Here is a 22,756-nt window from a genome sequence, read left to right as displayed (position 1 = left end):
ATATATATATATACTCAAAAAGGACATGGCAATCATCTTGTGCATTGTGCCTCCTTATTTCAAGAGTGAAATAAAACCCCTACCAAATCATGTATTCTTTTAATATTTTAATCACTTTTTAAAAATTTAGAGTAAAATGTAGAAGTGTCCCCCATGTGTCCCCAGCGTGTCTATGGAGTCTCTAACACTCCAAATCGGGTATCCGACACGTGTCGAAGGCATGTCGGGGAGTGTTGGTGTTGGATACGTGTCCGACACATACGATTCCCCTAGGGGAGTGTCCGTGCTTCATAGCTAAACGCCTTCTTTTTTAGTTTAACCAATCGTATCCATAACTAGAATCATCCCAGAATCATCCTTCTATTTTGTGTACCTTATCTGTTTTTGACTGACAATGAATTTCCTCCTTCCTTGACCAAAATGTTTTTTTTTTATTATTATGAAATGCAACAAACTGGGTTTTTCCTAAGATTTGCTTGGAAAATAAAGTTTTATTATTTTTTCAATTCGTTCAAAAATTCATCGTGGGGACAAATTCCATGTAGTAGTAGGAATTATTTGCCAAGGTATTCTCTATGCTTGTGAATTTTTCTAAGGAAGAGTTCATCGCGTCAGGGGCATGGAGTAATTTCTCCTGGAAATCAACGTTGTTACTTTGTCAACGATTTTTTTTTTCTTAAATGTGACTTACTCTTTAAAACTCATTCTATACCAAAATTCTCAACTTTTTTTTGTTCCTTCTTCCTTAAGCTGTTTGCCAAGGTATGCTCCACGTTTTGTGAATTTTTCTAAAGAAGAGTGTATTGTGTGAGGGCATGGAGTAATTTCTCTTGGCAATTAACGTTGTTACTATGTCAACGAATATCTTTTTTCTCAAATGTACGTAACTTGCTCTTTAAAGCTCACTCTATACCAAAATTCTAAACTTTTTTTTCCTATTTCCTAAAGTATTCTCCATGTTTGTGAATTTTTCTAAGGAAGAGTTCATTGCGTGAGGGGTGTGGAGTAATTTCACTTGGCAATCAATATTGTTACTATGTCAACGAATTTCTTTTTTCTCAAATGACTTTCTCTTTAAAAGTCACTCTATACTAAAATTCTCAACTTTGTTTTGTTCCTTCTTCCTTAAGTTGTTTGCCAAGGTATGACCCATGTTTTGTGAATTTTTCTAAAGAAGAGTTCATCGTGTGAGGGCGTAGAGTAATTTCTCTTGGCAATCAACGTTGTTACTATGTCAATGAATATCTTTTTTCTCAAATGTGGCTTGCTCTTTAAAACTCACTCTATACCAAAATTCTTAACTTTTTTTTTCTAAGGAAGAGTTCATCGTGTGAGGGGCGTGGAGTAATTTCACTTGGCAATCAACATTGTTACTATGTCAACGAATTTCTTCTTTTTCAAATGACTTTCTCTTTAAAACTCACTCTATACCAAAATTCTCAACATTATTTTGTTCTTTCTTCCTTACGTTGTTTGCCAATGTATGCTGCATGTTTTGTGAATTTATCTAAAGAAGAGTTCACCGCGTGAGGGCGTGGAGAAATTTCACTTGGCAATCAAAGTTGTTACTATGTCAATGAAGTTCTTGTCTCAAATGTTCAAACATGACTTTAAAATTTACTCTACTTCAAAATTCTCAACTTTTTTTTATTCTTCCTAAACCTGTTTGCCAAAGTATTCTCCAGCATGTGATTTTTTCTAAAAACGAGTTCATCACGTGGGGGGCTTAGAGAAATTTCACTTGGTAATCAAAGTTAGGTTATTTTTTCTTAAATGTGATCCACTTTTTAAAGCTAACTCTACTAAAACATTCTCAACTTTTGTTGGTTCCTACTTCCTAAAGTTGTTTGCCAAGGTATTTTCTATGTTTGTGAATTTTTCTAAGGAAAAGTACATCGCATGAGGGGCGTGGAGAAATTTCTCTTGGCAATCAATGTTGCTACTATGTCAACTAAGTTCTTTTGTCTCAACGTGACTTTTTAAAATTATTCTACTTCAAAATTCTCAAACTTTTTTGGTTCTTACTTCATAAAATTGCTTGCCAAAGTATTCTCCAAGCTTGTGAAATTTTCTAAAGAAGAGTTCATCGCGTGAGGGGTGTGGAGAAATTTCACTTGGCAATCAAAGTTTCCACCATGTCAACGAACTTCTTTTCTCAAATGTGACTTACTTTTTAAAATTCACGGTCCACTAAAATTATCAACCGTTTTTGGTTCTTTCCAAATTTGTTTGCCAAGGTACTTTTCACGCTTGTGAATATTTCTAAGAAAGAGTTCATCGTGTGAGGGGCGTGAATTTTTTTGTTTCAATTGTGACTTGTTCTTTAAAATTCTCTCTACACGAAAATTCTTGACCTTTTTTGGTTCCTACTTCCTACAGTTAGTAAAGTAAAGTTACTAAGAAACAGTTATTCTGAATATTGTTTTTTTGATCCACAAACAATCACTCGTTTTTTATTTCTTAAATTTCCAAAAAATATTGATTGTGAATTTTCCTTCTCTCTTATTCAATCTATATGTTTTTTAAAATGGTTTTGTATCCACTTTTTCTTAGAAACCTAGAAAAAGTAGAGTAGGATGATGTATTCTTACAATAGAAACAACTACAAGAAAAAAACAACAACAAATGTACATAAGAACCAAAACATAACGGCTTGCCAAAATGTCTTTCCTTCTACGTACGTATTGCTCAAAAGGATGTTACTTGCTTCCTCATGAACTTTTGCCCAGAAGAGTAAGAGGCCTTTAATTAACATGATCTGGTTTTGTATCCACTTTTTCTTAGAAAAGCTTTTACACATGGTTTTTGAAACGACTAATTTAGAAAGCATGTAATAAATTTTATCAAAGTTAACCTTTTTTTAATCGGTAAATGGTAAATAGATATTTTTTGGATAATACAGAAGCCTATAGAAAAAAGTAGAGTAGGATGAGGTATTCTTACAATAGAAGCAACTAAAAGAAAAAAACAACAACAAATGTACATAAGAACCAAAACATAAAGGCTTGCCAAAATGTCTTTCCATCTACGCACATAGTGCAAAGGATATTACTTGCTTCCTCATGAACTTTTACCCAGAACTTCTATTCCTTTCCATATATTGACCCCCACAAGCCCGCAAAACATATCATACTCCATATGTGTATTCCCCTTTGAGATTTCATATTCGAAGACCATGTGGCTAACACACCTTTTATTGAACCTGGACTAACCCATAGACTACCTGACCCCTAAATTAGAATATGCACAATGCTCGCCAAGAAAATGACAGCGAGGAGGATATGATTCATTGACTCACCATCTATCAAACACAAATGACAAGTCGACTAAGGCTTCCTTGCTTGAAATGTCCCTTTCTAAGCTTTTTGATTGTTAAGATTTTAGCTAAGGTTGCACACAACACAATGAAAGCGACCTTTGAAGGAGCCTTGGACCCCCAAATAACATAACATGAATAGGAAACATGTGTGTAAGATTGTGTGGATCCCCAAACAATGTTTCTTATTCCTTCTTATTTTTTTCTCTATGTTAATTTTTTTTTTTTAAAAGAAAAATTTAGTTTCTAGTAGTTTTACTTTTGCTTCTAAAAATTTAATCGAGCTAGTGTGGGAAGTCAGTATGTAAGATGTTAATGTTTGTGATGTCTACGATTGTGTTCAATCACACCAATAAAAACATGTCTATGGTTGACAAAGTAATTTGTCAAATTTGTGCAATGCTACTATTAGGGAGAATATTAGTATTTCGAAGTTCACAACAATGCTTATAGACTTGTTAATTATGGTTGTGGAAGGATGATAATTTCAGAATCAAGTTTGTGAAAATGGGAGATCTATTTGATCATCCATTGCATGTACTTCTATGCTATTCCTTTGTTAAGTTATTTGTCGGTTATCAGAGTGGTGGTAGGTTTTAACTATTTATTGGCCTGGGACCATTGGGGAGGAGCACCTTTCAACGAAGTTTATTTATTTATTTATTTTGGTCAAATCTCTATGCCTGACACCCCCCTCCCCCCCTCCCCTCTCTTCTTCAATTCTAATTTCTTTTAGTGAATCTTATTTTAAAGAATCTTATAAGATATGGTTTTCTTGGCACGGCGTGCGAGATGTTGTTAGCTAATATACACCCTTGTTGGTGCTGTGCATGCAGAGGTACTTTTCTTTTCCACTTTTGTGTTGTTGTGATTTCCGCTTTTGCATTAGGTTATTAAAGTAAAATTTTGTTTTACTAAAAGTTTCCCCATGTATGACCTAGGCCGCCTTTGACAACATAGCCTCTTAGCATTCTTTTTTGTAGTCAAGCATGTCTATATGCAATTGAAACCGGGAGACGAAATATGGTGTGTGTTCACCTATAAGTTCTGTTGTGTCTTTTACTGATTGTGTGTATTCTAGGCTTCCATGCTGCTGATATGTATTTGGGTTTCGTCGACTTTCCAAATATTGTTTGACATGACAAGTCGGCAACAGTGTGGACTGAATAATAAGTTACGTTCTTTTTAGTTGAATGCATTTGGTCATTGGTGTAGATGTCATACTAGTTCCATCTGCATTCAGAATGTGATTAATTGCTCGAGTCATTGCTGTTTTATTATTGTTTACCTTGGACTGAATATTAGAACCTTGTTGTATTGATCACTTGATGATTAATGGTTGAGAGCCGGAGATATTTAGTTGCCGAGTTAGGTGGAGAGCCGGAGATATTTAGTTGCCAAGTTATCTCCTGTTTTCGTTGTGAGGGTTAGTTGGGTATTATGTTCAGGACGTCATTGCCCTCTTTCTACTTTTAGTGCTGCAAGATGTGAATAATTGATTCTTTTGCTCCGTCTTACTGGGGTGGTAGGACATCTTTCTTGTGTTTGATTTATATGTGCCGTCTTAGAGAGCTATTAGAATGTGTTTCTTTTCCTTCTGTCTATTTTGTATGCGTTTACAGTAGGTGTGCTAAATTATGGTGGTAGCCTTAAAAAGCTTAAATGGTACATATTACAAAGACATCCCCCCACCACGCACATGGCATTTCTCAACCAGCATTACAATGCTGTAATTGTTCTGTTCTTTAGGAACGTACAAACAGCTCAAAGTAACTCCTGTTTGTCCTGTTACTTATTAAGTTGCAGTGAGCTGAAAGACGCGCTATTGGCTTGGTAATGTATGGAGGTGTTGTCGTTTGCATGTAGGATCGAGGATATTTCCATACATCACTCTTGGGAATACCCATTAGTTACCAAGAGAGTTTACAACTCAAAACTGAATAAAGATGGTTTCTCCCAGTAGTGTTCACCCTTACTGATTCTCCAATTGCAATTGCTGAGAATGACTTATAGAAATGTTGTTCCTCAGCTTGACGCTATTATTTTGTGTTTGGAGATGGTCTATACAAAATGATCGCCTGTGCTCCTTGTGGGGGAATCATCTCCTTGTATGGCTTGCATTCTTTCGGTTAAACTTTTGGCTTCCCGCCTTGAGGTACTTAGATTACAGAGAGTTGCAAGACAGCAGTGCAACTTGAATAAAACAATGTGTTTGTCCTTGAATTTGGTGGTGGAGGCTATATTCCTGCTGCAAAGTAATGAGGTCAATTCTCTATCTCCCGTTGTTAATGACCTTTATAATATATTGTAGGGTTTTATGTGCAAACATCAGTAATCTCGATTTTGACTATGTTCTAGGCAAGGTGTGTCTTAACAGTACTTGGAGAACTGTAGTTAAAGTTGACAAGGTCTTAGGGTAGTACTTTGGGGAATGCCGTGGACAGTGAAATTTGGTCCCTATTTAGTATCAAGGGTAGTACTAAGCTTAATAGGACGCAGTTTTCATTTCTATTAGTTGCTTCTATTTAAATTACATGTAGTATACTTACAGGAGTACAATAGAGTTCCACCATTACTGATTCTCCAATTTCAATCAGTTAGAATGAATGGTACAAACGATGTTCCTGCAGTTGACACTGGGGATCAGGAGATTGTAATTATTTTAGCGAAGTCTGTGAAGGCTGTATGCAAAGTTGCAAGTTGCAGGGACTTCTTTGAAGTGCCTATAATTGTGTATTTGGAGATCGTCTGTAAATATCGCCTGTAAATATATTTTTGCTCTTATTTTGTCTTCTGAAAATATGTTTTTGCACTTATTTTTGGTTTATGAAACAATGAATTTACTTTTTAACTTTTTTTCTTTTCAGGGATATGATTTTTTTATCTGCTTTGTATCTTAGCAAAAATTCTTTTGCCCACTCAAGTTTGCAGCCTCGGTCCCAACTATATTACATTGTTAGGGAATCCTTTTATGCGCATCAAGTTCTGTATAACATTTTATTCTTATTATGATCTTTCGCCATTCTTAACTAACCGAACAAAATACAGAATGCATAGTATGCATATATTCAACGGTGCCTTTGTTTGAATGGATGTTGTTCGCGGGTACGTCTAAGTTTGCAGTAGACAAATTTCCATGCTTGTGAATTTTTCTAGAGAAGAATTCATACTGGGAGGGGGTTTGTGAAGCTTTCCTTGGTAAGTGAAAGCTTACGTAAGGTCTATCAAGTTGGACTTGCTCGTAAATTTTTTTCATTCATTTGGATACACTTGAATTTCCAAAAGTACTTGATTCCTATGCACTTAAACTTGCTATTAGGGTTCTTTTTCTTAAAAATCTGTTGGGGACTTTGCTGCTTTGGTTATTCATTTACTTCCTATTTTTCAAAGTAATTTATTATTTCTTATTTGTTTCTACTTTTAATTTTGTTATTACTTAGTTTAATCGTAAGGTTTCCTATCAAACCTTTTTTTTTCTGGTCTTTATTTCAAGAAAAAAGATCTGTAGATCTTTGTATGCTGAGTTCTTTCTACAACTTCTCACTTCATATTGGTGCTCTGCTTTAGGTTCAAAATTTTCTTTTGATATGTGTTTCAAAACTTCTCACTTATGATGTTTGTTTGGTGATTTCTGTTGGAACTTCTAGTGTGTTTGCTGAAGTCTCGGATTGAATGGACTTACTGCATTTGTGTTGGCTGTTTCTGTGCTCACAAACTGGAGTCGGTTAAGTTGAATGTGTCGCTTCTATAAACCAAGTGTTTGAATGGATATCTTCTCTCTTTTTTACTTTTGATAAATTTCCCTTCCTCTTTACATTTTAAGAGTCTTACAAAGAAAAGAAGGAAAAAATTAAGGTAGGGAAAGCAAAAGTCTGATTTGCAGAGATATTTCTGCAGAACTGTGCAATCAAGGAAATTAATGATGAGAAGAAAGCTTCCATGTCTGCTCAATTAGCAGTAAAAGCCACTTTTCAATGGCTTACTGCTGCTTAAAAGGATGAGAAGGGACGTATGTATACCTTGTTTTTATTCAGTAACCCTAGTGACAATATTTCCGAGAATGCACTTTCACTGTTCCTTTCCAGATAGAAGGATTGCTGGATCATAATAAAACATTAGATCGTTTTACCAAGTTGGAAGAAACTGCTTTGGGAAGTGGGGGAAATCATTCATGTGGTCATGGCACAAGTTTCTGTGTTGGATGACGTTTCTGTCTTCAAGATGTTTAGAACAAGTAGTCCTCAAGTTTAAATATAATTATCATAGGACTGATGTTTTATGTGGTCAATGCGGCACGAAAGTGACCTAGGTGGAAGATTTTAGTGAAAAAAGCTGCAAGGGTGTTTTCAAAGGCGGTGCCAGGGCGACCTGAGCAAAGTTTAGGAGATGAATATGAAGTGGTAATATGAATTTGACTGCTTGGGCTCCCGAGTTCAGGGTGGACCTAATAGTTTTTCTTTCCTCTTATTATACTTTTGACTGCCATAGGAGGAAAGACAAAGATGACAGCAAATCGAGTTTTTACACCTCCTTGGCCTCGAGCAGTTTGGGTGACAAAGTTCAGTGATGGTGATGTCCTAGACATCAGGTTACTGTGGTCTGTCCACGGTGCTTAGTGGCAGTCTAGATAATCTCTATGGGAGTTGTGCTCTGACTATGTTGCTTGAACGTGGCAATCAAAAACAAATAAATTCAACCATGGTGTCCGCATACTCATTTCCGACTGATTCACTTTCCTTTGTATTGATCCAATAGAATATGCTTTGGAACTCTCTCAGATGCGAGTTTTAAAAGTTTGAGACTTCTCCATTTCCCTCTAAAGTTGGAGACCGAACATGGGGCTGTCGATCCAGGAAGAGCAAACTTGGACTCCCCCTATGTCTTGCCATTTCACTTAGAAGAGGCTGCAATAGTGATAGTGACGTTGATTTATTGGATATTGACTGGTCGAGTGGGAAAGTGCTGAAAATTGATAAACAAATCCAAAATCTAAACTCCTTGGCTGTAAGGGTTGAAATTAAGTGTGCAGATCTGACTAAACTCCTTAGGTTAGGGAAGGAGGTTACTGCTTTCCATTATTTTGGAGTAGGGTGTCAGTGATTCTTTGCTGCTCTTCAGTGCTGCAGAGTTCTCAAGTGCAGTGGACAGACTAGGTGGAGGATGATGTGTCACCCAATTACAGTTGTTCCCCAAACAAGCTATACTGGTGATATAGTTCAACATCTTTGGATATTTTGGATTCTGAAGAAAGTTCAGATAAGAGAACTAAAAAGGTTTTGCCGTGATGGAAGACCACAGAAAAGAGAAAATCCATCACATCTTGCCAGTCTGCAGATTTTGTACTTTTACCAGACTGATGGACTTGGAGATTGCTTTATCTCCGTCGATCAAGTTTCTCTGCAATCTGTAAGTTTACAGGATACGACAGAGTATAATACATTATAGACCTGTCGCGGTCATATCAAGTTCGAATTTTCCTTGAGATTTACACTTATATTAGGAATAACTAGAGATCAAACTTTAAATTGCTGAATACATTAAATTGCTCTTACATCAGGGAAATAAGGTGATATATTATTTTATAAATTATGATTTTTTTGTTCTTCATTAAGAAGTATAAATGTTGGTTTTCTTTATGTGAATAACGATTGCTGCACATTGTTATCTCCCACCACCCCCACCATACCTTATTCTGCTTTTGGGTGGGTGCTCATTGATGTGTACTTGGGTCAGCTAGTAAACATTAGCTTTTTTTGTTAAACTCCCTCGCTTGCTGTGCAGTTAAATCGCTACTCGGTCGCTACTCGCTTGAAGAGCGAGTAGCGAGTAAGTATAATCGGTCGGGGATTAATCAGGATTAATCGGACGATTTTTCATAACACTATATTTCTTTACAAATAATTATTAAATATATTTAACTTTGAAATACCAACATAATGAAGCCAATTAAGAACCCAATCAATCAATAAACAATTAAAACACTCAATCAACTAAAATAAATATGATTAAAGTATAGAACTTTACAAAATCGAGGGTTGGTCGAATCAGTGAAATGTCGAGTTCAATGTTTAACATTGAAATAGTTGAAATAGTGAACACAATTACTCGGCTAATCGGGCCTAATCGGCCAAGTACTCGGGGAGTTTTTGAGCCCGATTGTGATCGGGGATTAAATTGTTAGTCAGGTCGGCTAAGCAGTGAGTAGCGAGTACTCACCGATTACTCGGCGAGTACTCAACGATTTAATAACCCAGCTCGCTTGTTCGATTGTCTTCTATCGCTTGTTCAAAGGGTGCCTGCATTTTGCTGGGTGAGTCCTTTTCAGTGAAGTACTTTCATTTACTGGGACATTGGATATGTGAGTCCTTTTCAGTTGGACTACCTTCGCATATTAACGTTCTCCTTACAAGTGTTTTATGTAGATTGTTTTTTCTCAACTTATATAAGTCATAAATGTTCCCTTATGCATGCCAGATGACTAGATCTATAAGTAACGCACAATTACTAATGATGAAATAACTTTCAGAATAGTTGCTAAAAGCACCACAAATTATTTTCCTTCCCTGTAGCTCATCATGTAACTCTAAACTTAGAAGTAATGTTTACAGGATAGAACTTTTATTCAATGACAATAAAGGTGCAATATGATAGGCTTTTCCGAGTGACCCTATCTGTTTATTGATTTTAAGCTGAAACTATTTTTAGGATTTAGTTGGTTTTGTAGTAGATTGTTTGCTGATAACTTTGTCCATTACTAATTTTTTCAAAGGGTTAACTAGTATTAACCACACACCCACCCCACCACCACCACCACCACCACCACCACCCAACACACACACACTAGATGAGTAAATTGGACCCCCCCCCAAGTACACACAAAAAAAACGTCAACTTGGGTTGACCGTATTTTTGTGTGTGTGTATTTGGGGGGTTGGGGAGGGGAGGAGTAGGGCTAATACTCGTTAGCCCTTTTTCAAATTATGTCAATTGAATTTCAGCAACTTAGAAGACATTAGGAAGACATTGACTGTATTTGATTGACATTACATGTCCTTGTTTTCCTCTGTAACTCAACATGTCTTGCATGCAGGATCAAACATGTATATTTGTGAAACTTGCATATATATCATTACATGTCCTTGTAGTTCCCTAAGTCCCTAGCCCGTCTCTATTTTATTTAAGAAGCTTGTAATAATATCAAATAAAAACTTCAAACCCTACTATAATCTATCTAGGCCCTTTGAATCCAGCATTCAGTATTATTGGACGATATTGAAGTACAGGCTTTGATCACCATAAGAGCATAAGAATGGAGATGGATCCACCATAAGAGCATAAGAATGGAGATGGACAGGATCAGCTATTTGCCTGGACCAATTCAAAGCCACGTTCTATCTTTCCTTCCAATGGAAGATGCGTTCAGAACCAGCATCCTTTCTAGACAATGGAGATAAGTATGCTTTTCACTTTCCAATCTAACTTTTGATCAACATTCTTTCATGCAAAAGAAAAACTCTGGAGATTTTGCAGATTTTGTTAATCAGATGCTTTCTCATCGTGATGGATCAGCTATTATAAATTTTGAAGTCAATAATAACGATTGTATGTATCCTGTTTCTGTTCCTGATCTCAATGCATGGGAGATGTGCGCTGTAGACCACAATGTTCCAAATCTTTGTATACATGGTGTCTCAACGAAAGATGCTGCAGAACTTTCTGGTGGCCTATTCACATGCATTAGCTTGACTTCTCTGACATTGGAAAATTTTGTACTCGACTTGCCCAGAACTGTTGGATTTCCTCTGCTCAAAACTTTAAAGCTTGATCATGTTACGATTCCCAGTGAAAACTTAATAAACAAACTCTTCTCAAACTGTCCTGTACTAGAAAATTTGGCCGTCAGAAGATCCAACTTCATAACTTTTAATTATCGTGAACCTCTTAACATCTTTGTTCCTAACCTTAAGCATTTGAGTCTACTGTTTATGCATTCTTACAAGAAAACAGATATTTCAGCCCCAAATCTCAAACAATTTGCTTGTCTTGGTCTTCCCCCAGACATCAGTTTAGAGACCCTTTTGTCTCTGTGCCAGTATTTACTTGGTCTGTAACCAGGTCAGATCAGCACGCTTCTTATATTCATTCCGCACATAAAATTGTGGCAGGACATCATAATGTGACCGAACTAAGCTCATATGATTTCTATATTGAGGTACGTTTCAATTCTTTTTCTTCTCATGTAACATTTGGCAATAATGGGTTTCAGAATGAGAACTTATATGAAATATCTGCTCAGGCTCTCACCAGCAGGGATCCAGTTTGTCTGCCTACATATTCTACTTTGAAGCATCTCCACCTTCATATGCTTCCCATTGAAAACCAAGTTCAAGCTGTTATCGTCTTATTAAAAAGAACTCCTAATCTGCAGACTCTTGGTATCTATGTCGTGGTAATACTAGAAATCTTATAAATTTTACATATATTTTTCATATACCATTATGAGGAGAATTGCGGTTTAGCTCATTTTATTTATTTATTTCAACTGCAGATGCGAGATACAATGCAAGATACACTCGTGGAAAAGGAATATTGGCAACCACAGGAATTGTTCTCTGTGCATACATTGAATCATCTTTAATTACTTAAAATCGAGTCATTTCAAGGAACGGGGAGTGAATTTAGACTTTTGAGGCATTTGTTTGAGAATGGTAACGCCATAGAGAGAATGAATATCTGCCATTCAAAAGAAATGACTGAAGCCGGAAGAACTGGTTTTAGCGAGAAACTAATGAAACTAGCAAGAGTTTCAACAGAAGTAGAGATATCAGCTGGTGACGACTCATATAAGCCCCACCCCCACGTTTTCAAATGGCTCACATTTTAGCATGGATTGTAACCCAAAATAATTACATTCGTGTCTGTACCAGATAGTGTTATACTGCAGCAATTTTTTCCCTTTTTCCTGGTAACCTGGTTCATCATCTGTTGCTCTAAGAACATGCAGTTTCGAGGATTGCTTACTTTTTTAGTTTGGCTAGGTATGTTTAACAATGATGCAACGACCAATAACATTTTATCATTCGTTTCGCCTCTATCTGAATTACTTTTTTAGGATCAAATAAATTGGTTATCTTCATTTCGTCTGCAAATCAGCTCTGCTTGGATAGCAACACCGTGATCATACTAAAAAGTTAATTGTCATGGTTAGTCCTTTATCTATGTTGTTAGTAGTACCTATATGCCCTTCCATTAAGTTTTACATTCATCAGAGAAATATTACTGTGCAAAGTATTTCTACATAAGCTTATTGTCTATATGCTGTAAAGCAAGTTGCTTGTAAAGTTTTCTTTGTTGACAGAAAACAGTTTATATGGGATTCTGGGGATGCAACTCATGTTAGCTGGATAAGTTGGGTGCTTTCTGAAGTTTCTTCTGACTTTCAGAGCTTTAACTTGGAGAATGGTAAGTTACACCTGGAATCAGGTTCTTAAAGCCAATCTAGTTCATATTAGACAGTAGTGCAATAAGCAATTCTCCTACGCATAGAAATAGTTTCTTGATTGAAGTCTGTATAAAGTAGAAAGTATAGAAACACGAAAAAGTATACTTGAGAGTTGAAACCACAGGGAACTAAAGTGTGATATGCTCTAACATACTTCATACATGATTATTATCGCTGATTACGTAATAGTTACAAATAATCCACCAGTGCCTATGTCGGAATTGACTGACAAGGCAACAAAGGATGTATTGATCTCGATACACATAGAGTACTGGTTGATAACACTTTAAAACGATCGTTTTGGCATCCTAGCATTTACTACAGGATCCCCCCAGACTCATATTGTCGACTTCTAGCACATTTGGATCGAAGTATCAACTGCCAACCTCATCCGGATATACCACGTACTACAGAACCCTGCTTATTTTCCTTAATTTTGCAGATGAAACCAAAACTGTGGCTAACGCTATAATATTGTAGACGTTTCAAGTTCATCTGATGGGTCCCAATCCAAAGAAGATGAAAGAATCTTTGACAGAGATATGAATACATCAAACATAGATGGACGAGAATTCAAATCTTTAGCCACACAGTTCTTTGCCAATTGAGCTACGGAGAAAGCCAAATCCAAGGGGTATTCACCTCTTAGGGATGGGTCAATGAAGATTTTCAGCTTTTCTCTCACATTTTCTCCTTCAAGCACTTGGTTTATGGACAAGAGCAAGAGCTCTGCGTTTACATTCTTTCCGTCATTGCCATTGGCGTCAGAGAAAGTAACAGCTTCTTTACCGGATAAGAGTTCTAACATTACCACACCAAATGCAAACACATCCATTTTTGGAGTAACCACCCCATCCTTCATATATTCAGGTGCCATATAACCTTGAGTACCAACTACATGCCTTGTCAATTGCAAACCTTTTTCTCCTTCTTCTTCACTGCCTGCTGTCCTTGCCATCCCAAAATTAATTATCTTGGCTCTAAAGCCACCATTCAAAAGAATGTTGCTGCTCTTCAAGTTCTTGTGAATGTATGGAGGATTTGCATAGTTGTGAAGATAGTTGAGCCCATCGGCGACATCATAGGCAATCTGGACTCTCTGTTTCCATTCTAGTCTCACCGTAGGAGTTTCACATGATTCACTTTCATGAAGCAAATCACTTAAAGATCCATTCTCCACAAACTCATAGACAAGATAAGCATTCCCCTCATGCATACAGTAACCAGATAGCCTAACCACACTAGAATGACTGATCTGTTTCAGTATATTAATCTCATTCACTGCATCACCTTTCACCCTCTTTATAGCAGCATTATCACCTTTAATCACCCCAAGATATACAGAACCACTGATTCTCTTATCTTCACTAAAATACCCAGTAGCCTTTTGCAAGTCCTCAAAGTTGTATACCTTCACCACTGAATCCATTATCAGTCGGACATTTTCAGCCGTAACAACAGATGATTCATAATTCCTTTCGGGTGCACTCGTGTAGTCACTAGAGACAGGGACCATCTTACCTTGTGAGACTGGTTGAGATGGACGCCGGTAGCACACGAACCACAAGAAGAAACCAAGGAGGGCTAATAAAAGTACTGAACCAACTCCAATTCCAATAAAAAGCCATATCTTAGTTTTTGAAGACGAAGAATTTGAGCTATTAACTGTAGGAGTAGGAACATTTATAGTAGGGGATGGTGGTGGTGGTGGTTTTCTAGCAATTGAGATTAACCTGGGTTGGGCTTTGAGTGGAACTAAAACGGGTGTGAATGGGAAAATAAGATCATTGTCAGATAACAGATTCGCAGATTTTATGCTCTCTTCATCAACACCAAATTTTTCACCAATGGCAGATATAGAATCACGCCAAGTAACTAAATAAGATAACAAGTACTTCACACCATTATCAGTCTGATTTCTAGTTGGACAAGCACATCTAAGGGGTATCGAAAGTTGAGTTCCAACAACAAGTTTTCGAGCATCATATGGATTCTGATTAATCAAACTTTGGCAAGTAGTAAGACCCTGGTAAGTATTATTGGCTAGACTAAAATAAGTCTCAGTTGAGTACTTCAAATCATAAGTAGAGTTATGTTGATAAAACTGACCTGAACATGAACAGTTTGTAACAGGAACTATTATGAGTCTGTTAGTTGGAATCTTTTCAACATCAGTTATGTTGTTGAGTTGAGCAATCATAGATGCTTCAGAGTTTAAAAGTGCACCTATATATGGTGCAGAATCATAAGGTGGTTGTGCTCTAAAAGTAACATATGATAGACATGAAGTTTGGACACCATTGCATAGGGATCCATTTGTTGTGTTATCAAAACGCTCACATGCAAGTTGCTTGTTGGCTAGGTAACGTTGTTGGGAGTATGTTATTTGGAAAAATGTGCCAACATATATGAACATGAACAAGAAAGTATTAGGAGTAATCATAGTTGAGAAGGAGATGATGGAGCTAGTGGATGGAATGGAAATTTTTTGGGTCGAGGTAGTGAAAGTTCAAAGTTATTGCTTGGTGTCATAATAATAATGTTTTTTGAGGTATGGGCTGGAGTGGGTCATAGCCGTGAGAGGGACGGAAGTTGTTTTTCTATTAGGTATCGTGTGGACAATGGACTAGTGTTAAATTGTTAACGCGTCTTGTTGACTTTAATGGGATCATCTGGTCAATTTCTTCATGGATAAGGTCTTCATGGAATTCACCGATATTCCAACTTTTCAGCACTTTTTGTGAGGCTGTAAGAGCTCATCAACATAAAGCCATGAGGAAACTAAATTTCCGAAAGTTTCATGAAAGATTCATGATATTTTTTAATTAATTTCCAAAAGCCATGACGAAACACGGAGACACGGATAGAAATAATTAATTAATTTTTTAATAATTATAAATTTATTAAATTAGATGATAAATCAGAAATTTACGGATACGGACATAGACACGTATCCGACACAGATTTTTTTCAAAATATAGCGTGTACATGTAACCTAGTATTTTTATTATCCGGTTATAATCTGTCAGCCCAAAGACAGCTCAGCTAATGTTTGTGTTGTTTGCAAGCACCGCTGAAGTTAGTGTGCTAAACTAGCTATTAACAGGACTTTCCTTATTGTGGAATACATTGAAGAGTTGAAGACATTTACTCCTATTTTACGAGAGAGAGAGATGAGAGATGCATGTTGAACGAAGGGATGCCTGCAGCTATTGTTGGAGCTTTCAACATTCACGTGCGGTTGACAGAGAAGGAAAGAGAAGTATCTAAATCTTTTCTTATTAGTTTTTTCTATTTTTCTCTTTGGAACTTCAACAAATATCAACTATATTATTTCATACAAAAAATTTCTTTTCCTATATAGCCTGCCCGCCTTTTCTATATTTCCCAAATTTTTTTTTTTTTTTTTTTTTTTTTTTTTAAGCATTTATTTTCATCATTGTTTTGTTGCAAAATCACTAAAACCATTTATAAAATATGTGTTCTCCTATCAATAAATCAGTAAGATTTTTTAGTGATAAATGTCTATGGGAATGCGAGTATGACATTTGGTTTATAACCTTTTAATTGAAGTGACAAAATGTCTTTGTGGGAATGCTGGTATGACATTTGATTTATAATTTTTCATTGAAGTAACAAAATGTCTTTATGGGAACACTGGTATGTATGGCATTTGGTTTATAAGTTTTCATTGAAGTAACAAAATGTTTTTCATGGAATTGACAAAATGTCTTTATGGGAGCGCTGGTATGACATTTCGTATATAAATTTTTATTGAAGTGACAAATGTCTTTATGTGAATGCTGGTATGACATTTGGTTTGTTACTTTTTGTTATGATTCAAAATTAGAAAGCTTACTTGTATGTGTTTTCTTTACTATTATTTTTTAGGGTTATATTGACATACCCCCTACCAGTAGTTGCAATTAGGATTACCCCCCAAAATAATTGAAATTAGGATTTCCCCCCCAATTTGACAGTCAATAGGAGTCAACTAACAGTTTCCGTCAGTTGACTGGTTAAGGATCATGAATTGTCCTAAATACCCTTTGTCTGTGGAAATTACGAAATTAGCCATTGACACTGTTCAAAGCCCACAACTCAAAGCCCAAAATCGAAATTAGACACTGTTCAAAACCAGTCTCCCAAAATCGAAATTGAGATTTTGAACACTTGTTGCAAGTTTTGAAAACCAGTCTCCCTTCCAGCAAAAAGGAGGTTAATCCTTAAACCCTATACTAATTCTTTCAATTTTCAAATTTCAATTCACACTTCACACTTCAGACAATGCTTAGAACCATTCATTTCCGTCCTAAAAACCTCAAACAGGCAAGCAATAGAGTAAACAATCTCTTCATTTTACTACAAAGCCCTCACCCTAAAACCCCTTCTCTTAATAACACTTCACATCATGATTTTTGCATAAAGAACATATTTTTAAGCAATTTGGTTACACCAAGTATAGGAAAAAGTGGTTTAACAAGAAATTTCTCTTGTGGAGATAATGGTGATAAGGTTTCAGCTGAATTTACTGAGGAAATAGTGTATTTGGATGAATCAGGGGGTGTGATATTTAAGGGGAAGGGTGTTAGGTCTGTGGAACCGGGTGTAGATGATCATATTATGGTTGGGGGAGTGAAAAAGCCGTTTTCGAATGCTTCTGCTGTTTCGAAAGTAGTTGAGATTGTTAAGAGATGGAAATGGGGACCTGAAATGGAGACTCAATTGGATAAGCTTCATTTTGTGCCTAATATGTCTCATGTGAATCAGGCATTCAAGGAAATTGGAGAAACTGATGGTTCTTTGAGTTTGTTTCGATGGGCTAAAAGACAATCGTGGTATGTACCGAATGATGATATTTATGTGTTATTGTTTGATAGGTTGAATCTTATTAGAGACTATGATGGAATTCAGTCGTTGTTTGAGGAAATGATTAAGGAATGTAGTAACAATGACAGGATATCGTTTATGTCTGCACATAGTCGGGTGATTCAGCATTTAGCTAGAGCTGAGAAATTGGAGGTTTCGTTTTGTTGTTTTAAGAAAATTCGGGATTCGGGATGTCAGATTGATACTCCAACGTATAATTCACTCATAACGCTTTTCCTTAACAAGGGTCTGCCTTATAAGGCGTTTGAGATATATGAGACGATGGAAGAGGCTCATTGTTCTTTGGATGTGTCGACCTATGAGTTGATGATACCATGCTTGGCGAAGTCGGGACGTTTAGATTCTGCTTTAAAGTTTTTCCAAGAGATGAAAGAGAAGGGGTTTAGACCGAACTTTCCCATTTTTTCATCACTTGTTGATTCAATGGGGAAAGCTGGGAGGTTGGATACGTCAATGAAGGTGTACATGGAAATGCAGGGTTTTGGGCTCAGGCCATCAGCAACCCTGTTTGTTTCTTTGATCGAGTCATTTGCTAAGGCAGTTCCTCTTAAATGAGATTCCTTCCAGGGGTGACCTCCTTATGCATAAAATTCTTTCGATTAGTATGAGTTTGAGTTTTCACAATAAAATTTCGATTTTGAACAGTGTCTAATTTCGATTTTGGGCTTTGAGTTGTGGGTTTTGAACAGTGTCAATGGCTAATTTCGTAATTTCCACAGACAAAGGGTATTTAGGACAATTCATGATCCTTGACCAGTCAACTGACGGAAACTGTTAGTTGACTCCTATTGACTGTCAAATTGGGGGGTTAATCCTAATTTCAATTATTTTGGGGGGGTAATCCTAATTGCAACTACTGGTGGGGGGGTATGTCAATATAACCCTATTTTTTATGATGACAAAACTTTTAGTTAGTAAGTAATTTTTTTGAAACCATTGATTTTTTTCTTTTTAAATTAAAAAATGACAAATGTCATTTGTGGGAATGCTGGATTATGACATTTGGTTTATGTTTGTAGATATTTGTTTTTATTACTCTTTTCAACATCAGTTATGTTGTTGAGTTGAGCAATCATAGATGCTTCAGAGTTTAAAAGTGCACCTATATATGGTGCAGAATCATAAGGTGGTTGTGCTCTAAAAGTAACATATGATAGCTTTCAATGCACTTAATTTTGGACATTTTTACATGTTATTTGTATATTTACTTTGTCATCAATGCACTTAATTTTGGACATTTTTACATGTTATTTGTATATTTACTTTGTCAGAATTCTTGTGTCCTAAATGCCCATTTTTTGCCCCTTCATGTGAGTCAGGTCTGTCCTGCAGAATGATGTTTTCCCCGTATGTGAGTTGGGTCTGCCCTGGGGAATGTGTAACGGGCATATGGCTCAACATCGGGAAGTCATTGCTAAGATAGGCACTGACAGAAGATGTCCACTAGGAGTCTAGGACTTGACTTCTTCACTGAAGTTGTGTTCTTTTCACAATTGTTTAAATAGTAAAAATGTTGCCTGGTCTGCTTAATCCCTATTTATCCTTAGTTCATTACCAATAAGAAAAAGTGTCAGATTGGTCTGATATATTCTAAACTCAAATTTAAGTAAACACCAGACAACTGTTCTTTGCTTCCAACTGCTTGGATTCGTCCTGGGTGAAATTGTCGCTTTGACGACCAAATGGCAGTTCCTTTTTCTATGAGATATCAGCAAATATTGCACATACTGCAGTATTTAAGGATGGCACCGACAACGGAAAATATTGCTCATACTGTACTGTGAATATTTGCCCGTATCCCATAGAAAAAGGAGCCAGGAGCAAATTTATGGGATATTATCCTGATAAGTTTTAAGTTCTATTAATCTTTTCTTTTCTATAAGAGTTCATCAACATAGGCATTTCATGGTGCAACTTATTTCTGGGGTTGTTCCTTTAAACATCAAATCAAGGAACTAAATTTCCGAAAGTTTCATGAAAGATTCATGATATTTTCTTTTTCGTTGGCCACAGGAAGTTTCAGACTTTAAGTAGAATTGAAAGATTCTATGGTTAACCAAAACTGTGAACATCCTTGTTGGTCAGTATTGTTGTATTGTTCAACTTCTATGGTTAACCAAAGCTTATTTAGATCCCTTGTCTGATTGTCTCATTTTATATTCTCTGCATTATAAACTTTCTTCTAGAAATCAATCGAATCCGTATCTTATGATTATATTATGAAATGTTTTGCAAAACGCGAATATAGGTAGGGCGGTAGGCACACCATGTGACACTAGTATACTACTGTAAATCCAATGGATCTGTGATAGAATCATAGAAATGAAGAGTGTTGGGCTATTGGCTTGTTACTTGTCACATTTTGTAATCAAGTGAGCGGAGCGAACGTTCTGGGCCGGGGGGGGTATGTGGCCCAAAAAGGCTTTTGGTTGGTTTATGTATGTCCTCATTCTCGTTCTCGCACAAACTGATTTCTCCTCACTCTTCTCTCGCGCCAGTCGCTTTCTTTTTCTCTCGCACCCTCTTCTTTTTCTCCTCACTCGATATCTCCTCTCTCTCAACTCGGTACAGGTACATACCGTTTTTTTTTCATTTCTCGCTGTCTGACTTCATAAGTTCCCGATTTTCTCATCTCAACTCCACTCACTTCTCATCTCAACAACTTTTACTACTTGATTATTGTTAACAGGTTCCCCTTTCCACATTGGATGTTTTCTTGTCTCGCAACCCACCCTTTGCTCGCAAAAAAGTACTCAACTGGCTTTTACTTTTTTGTTTCGTTCTTGGGGTCCCCCTTTACCCCCTACTTGTTTATTCAGCACAAATTGGTCCCCCCTTTACCCTGGTTGTTTATTCGGCTTCATTGCTATCAAGAAAATAACTGCGTCATTAATCTTTTTAGTCCTTGAATAGTTTTTTTTTTTTTTTTTAGCTTCGCTTTTGTCTTCGATTTGTTAACTTCTCTTACCATTGGTGAGATATAGTGGTGGTTGATGCATTTCCCAGGTTTGGATTGAGAATGTTAGAGTAGATATGTTGATGGGTTGTTTGGAGAAGGGTGTAAAGGATGCAAAAGTTTTGGGGTTGATCAAATCAGCTTTTGTTTGGATAAGGGTGTCGGGGATAAAAATGTGTTTGGGTTGATCAAATCAGCTCTTAGTACTCCTGTTAGGAATCAAGTGAAAAAGGAGAAAGAGGAACCTAGAACGATGACAAAGAAGAAGAAAAAGAAAAAAAGGGACTAGGAAGCAAATTCTTAATGAGAATGAGCCGAAATCTGATCCGTATTGGTTGAGAACCTTATTTAGTTTTTCGCCAATAGAAGCGGCAATGGTCCATTCCTATGGTCATTGTGGGATTCTGAGCCCTTTGCTTGGTGCCTTACTGAGTTTGAAAATTGGATGGAAGAAAAGATTATTAAGTACTTCTGTCCCTCGGAAGTTTGATTCTATATGGAAGGACTCAGTTACTAATGGTTGTCACAATCCTGCTTGACCAGAATTTGTGCCATCAAGTGGAAGGGAAAAGACAAGTCGTCTCTTGTTTGGAGAAGGGTGTCAGGCATTGGTTGAATTTTGTGAGAGCAAATATGGGTTTAGGTGAAAGCGTTCCTAGACCACTTGTATTATTATGTTTGCAATTCAGTCACAAAACAATTGGTCCTTTTTCCAGAAACTCCCAAGAAAGGATTGCTATGTCAAATAGAAGGATTTATATGTGAAGGTAGCAGTTACCCTTGCCTAGACTGGGTGACGTACAAAGTGGTTCAAGGTTTACTAGCAAAGGATGATGAAACTTGTTATTGTTATTTTGATGTGGAAATATTCTCTTCATACACAGGTGAGTGGATAGGATATCGACTCAGTACTGGCTCATTCTCCGTCATTGTACCGTTCTTTGCAAAGACAGTCATTAGTGAAAGGGGAATTGTTTGTTCGGAAGCAAGATTATATTATTCAAGTATTGTACACTTTGCAGTGTTCAGTTCAAATCCAAACGTTAAGCAACTGCAGGCACCCACGATCTAAAGTTGCATTATAGCTCCAGTTGGGTGAGCCACGAGGATTTATCCAATGTATGGCTTATGATGTTTCATGCACTTTAGAGATATGGGAGCTCATTGAAGACTTAACCTGTCAAGTTAGATGGTGTCTGAAATACACACTGAACATGTACGAGTGTCTCCTGGAAACTCTTTGGCTTTCTTATTTTTTAGAGCCTTTCACCCATTGAATCCTAGCGTCTTGTTGCTACTTCTCCATGCCAAGAACATGCTCTTTGATATGAAGAACAAAAGGGCGGACACCATTTCTGATTTTGGTGGTGAAACGATTTGTCTACCTCGTGTTTTCCCCTATGTATGGCCCTGTTGGCCTCCTTGTGTGGTTTGATATGTATGCCTGTTTCTTGAGCCATGCAGAAGAAAAATTAGAAATAAAATAGCAACTTTGGGGTTATCTTTGGAGTTTATTGGGTTTCTTTTTCCTCTCTTTGCATGTTGCACTTGGTAAGGACTACAATAAGTCGCTTTTTTTCCTTTGTTCTTGTTAGAGGTAGGTTTCTTTTTCCGCAGATGGTTGGGAATTCTAGCAGGTTATATTAATATCTACTTCCTATGGCTGGATCGAGGTGTCTAAGCGTGTTTTGGACATTTGTTCTTTTCTGGTGTTCTGTTTGTCTACTGCTTTGGCTGACTCTCTCCCTTGTATCTTAGCCCCTGGTGCTTAACCTTGGAAGTTAGGAGTGACTGTCATCAGGCCACCACCGCATCTCAAATTCGTATATGGTGTTATATTTGAATTGTTGCATTGGATATCGATAGCTATATAATTCAGCTGGAGTTACAAGATTCCAAGGATTACTACTCTTAAAAGTATATTGAAGGAAACGGATGCACTCTGGGCCAAAGTATTTATGAAAGATGCACCTTTTCTATGAACCCTGGCGGAGTTTTGCAAAAACAAATATTGTGATTCCTGTATTCCTGGTTATGCCAAACTGCCAAAGTACTCGTGCCAGGGACAGAACCAGGAATCTGAGTTTGGTGT

General features: G+C 36.8%; 1 protein-coding gene and 1 pseudogene across 2 annotated transcripts; one reads left to right on the top strand and one right to left on the bottom strand.

Moving 5' to 3' along the window:
* Positions 1–115: 115 nt before the first annotated feature.
* Positions 116–13,801, top strand: LOC147478609 (F-box/LRR-repeat protein At2g42730-like; annotated as a pseudogene). The gene is made up of 5 exons (XR_015209885.1): positions 116–4,154; positions 10,552–11,419; positions 11,482–11,528; positions 11,583–11,765; positions 11,865–13,801. The product of XR_015209885.1 is annotated as an F-box/LRR-repeat protein At2g42730-like (transcript).
* On the bottom strand, positions 12,905–15,337 carry LOC147478608 (protein LYK5-like). The gene has a single exon (XM_086585009.1). The coding sequence runs from the start codon at positions 15,259–15,261 to the stop codon at positions 13,285–13,287; it is 1,977 nt and encodes a 658-aa protein (XP_086441135.1). The 5' UTR covers positions 15,262–15,337; the 3' UTR covers positions 12,905–13,284.
* Positions 15,338–22,756: the final 7,419 nt, after the last annotated feature.

This window comes from Coptis chinensis, chromosome 9 (assembly GCF_015680905.1).
Source record: "Coptis chinensis isolate HL-2020 chromosome 9, ASM1568090v1, whole genome shotgun sequence".
In the NCBI taxonomy this organism is placed as follows: Eukaryota; Viridiplantae; Streptophyta; class Magnoliopsida; order Ranunculales; family Ranunculaceae; genus Coptis; species Coptis chinensis.
This window is presented reverse-complemented; position numbering and strand designations above follow the sequence as displayed.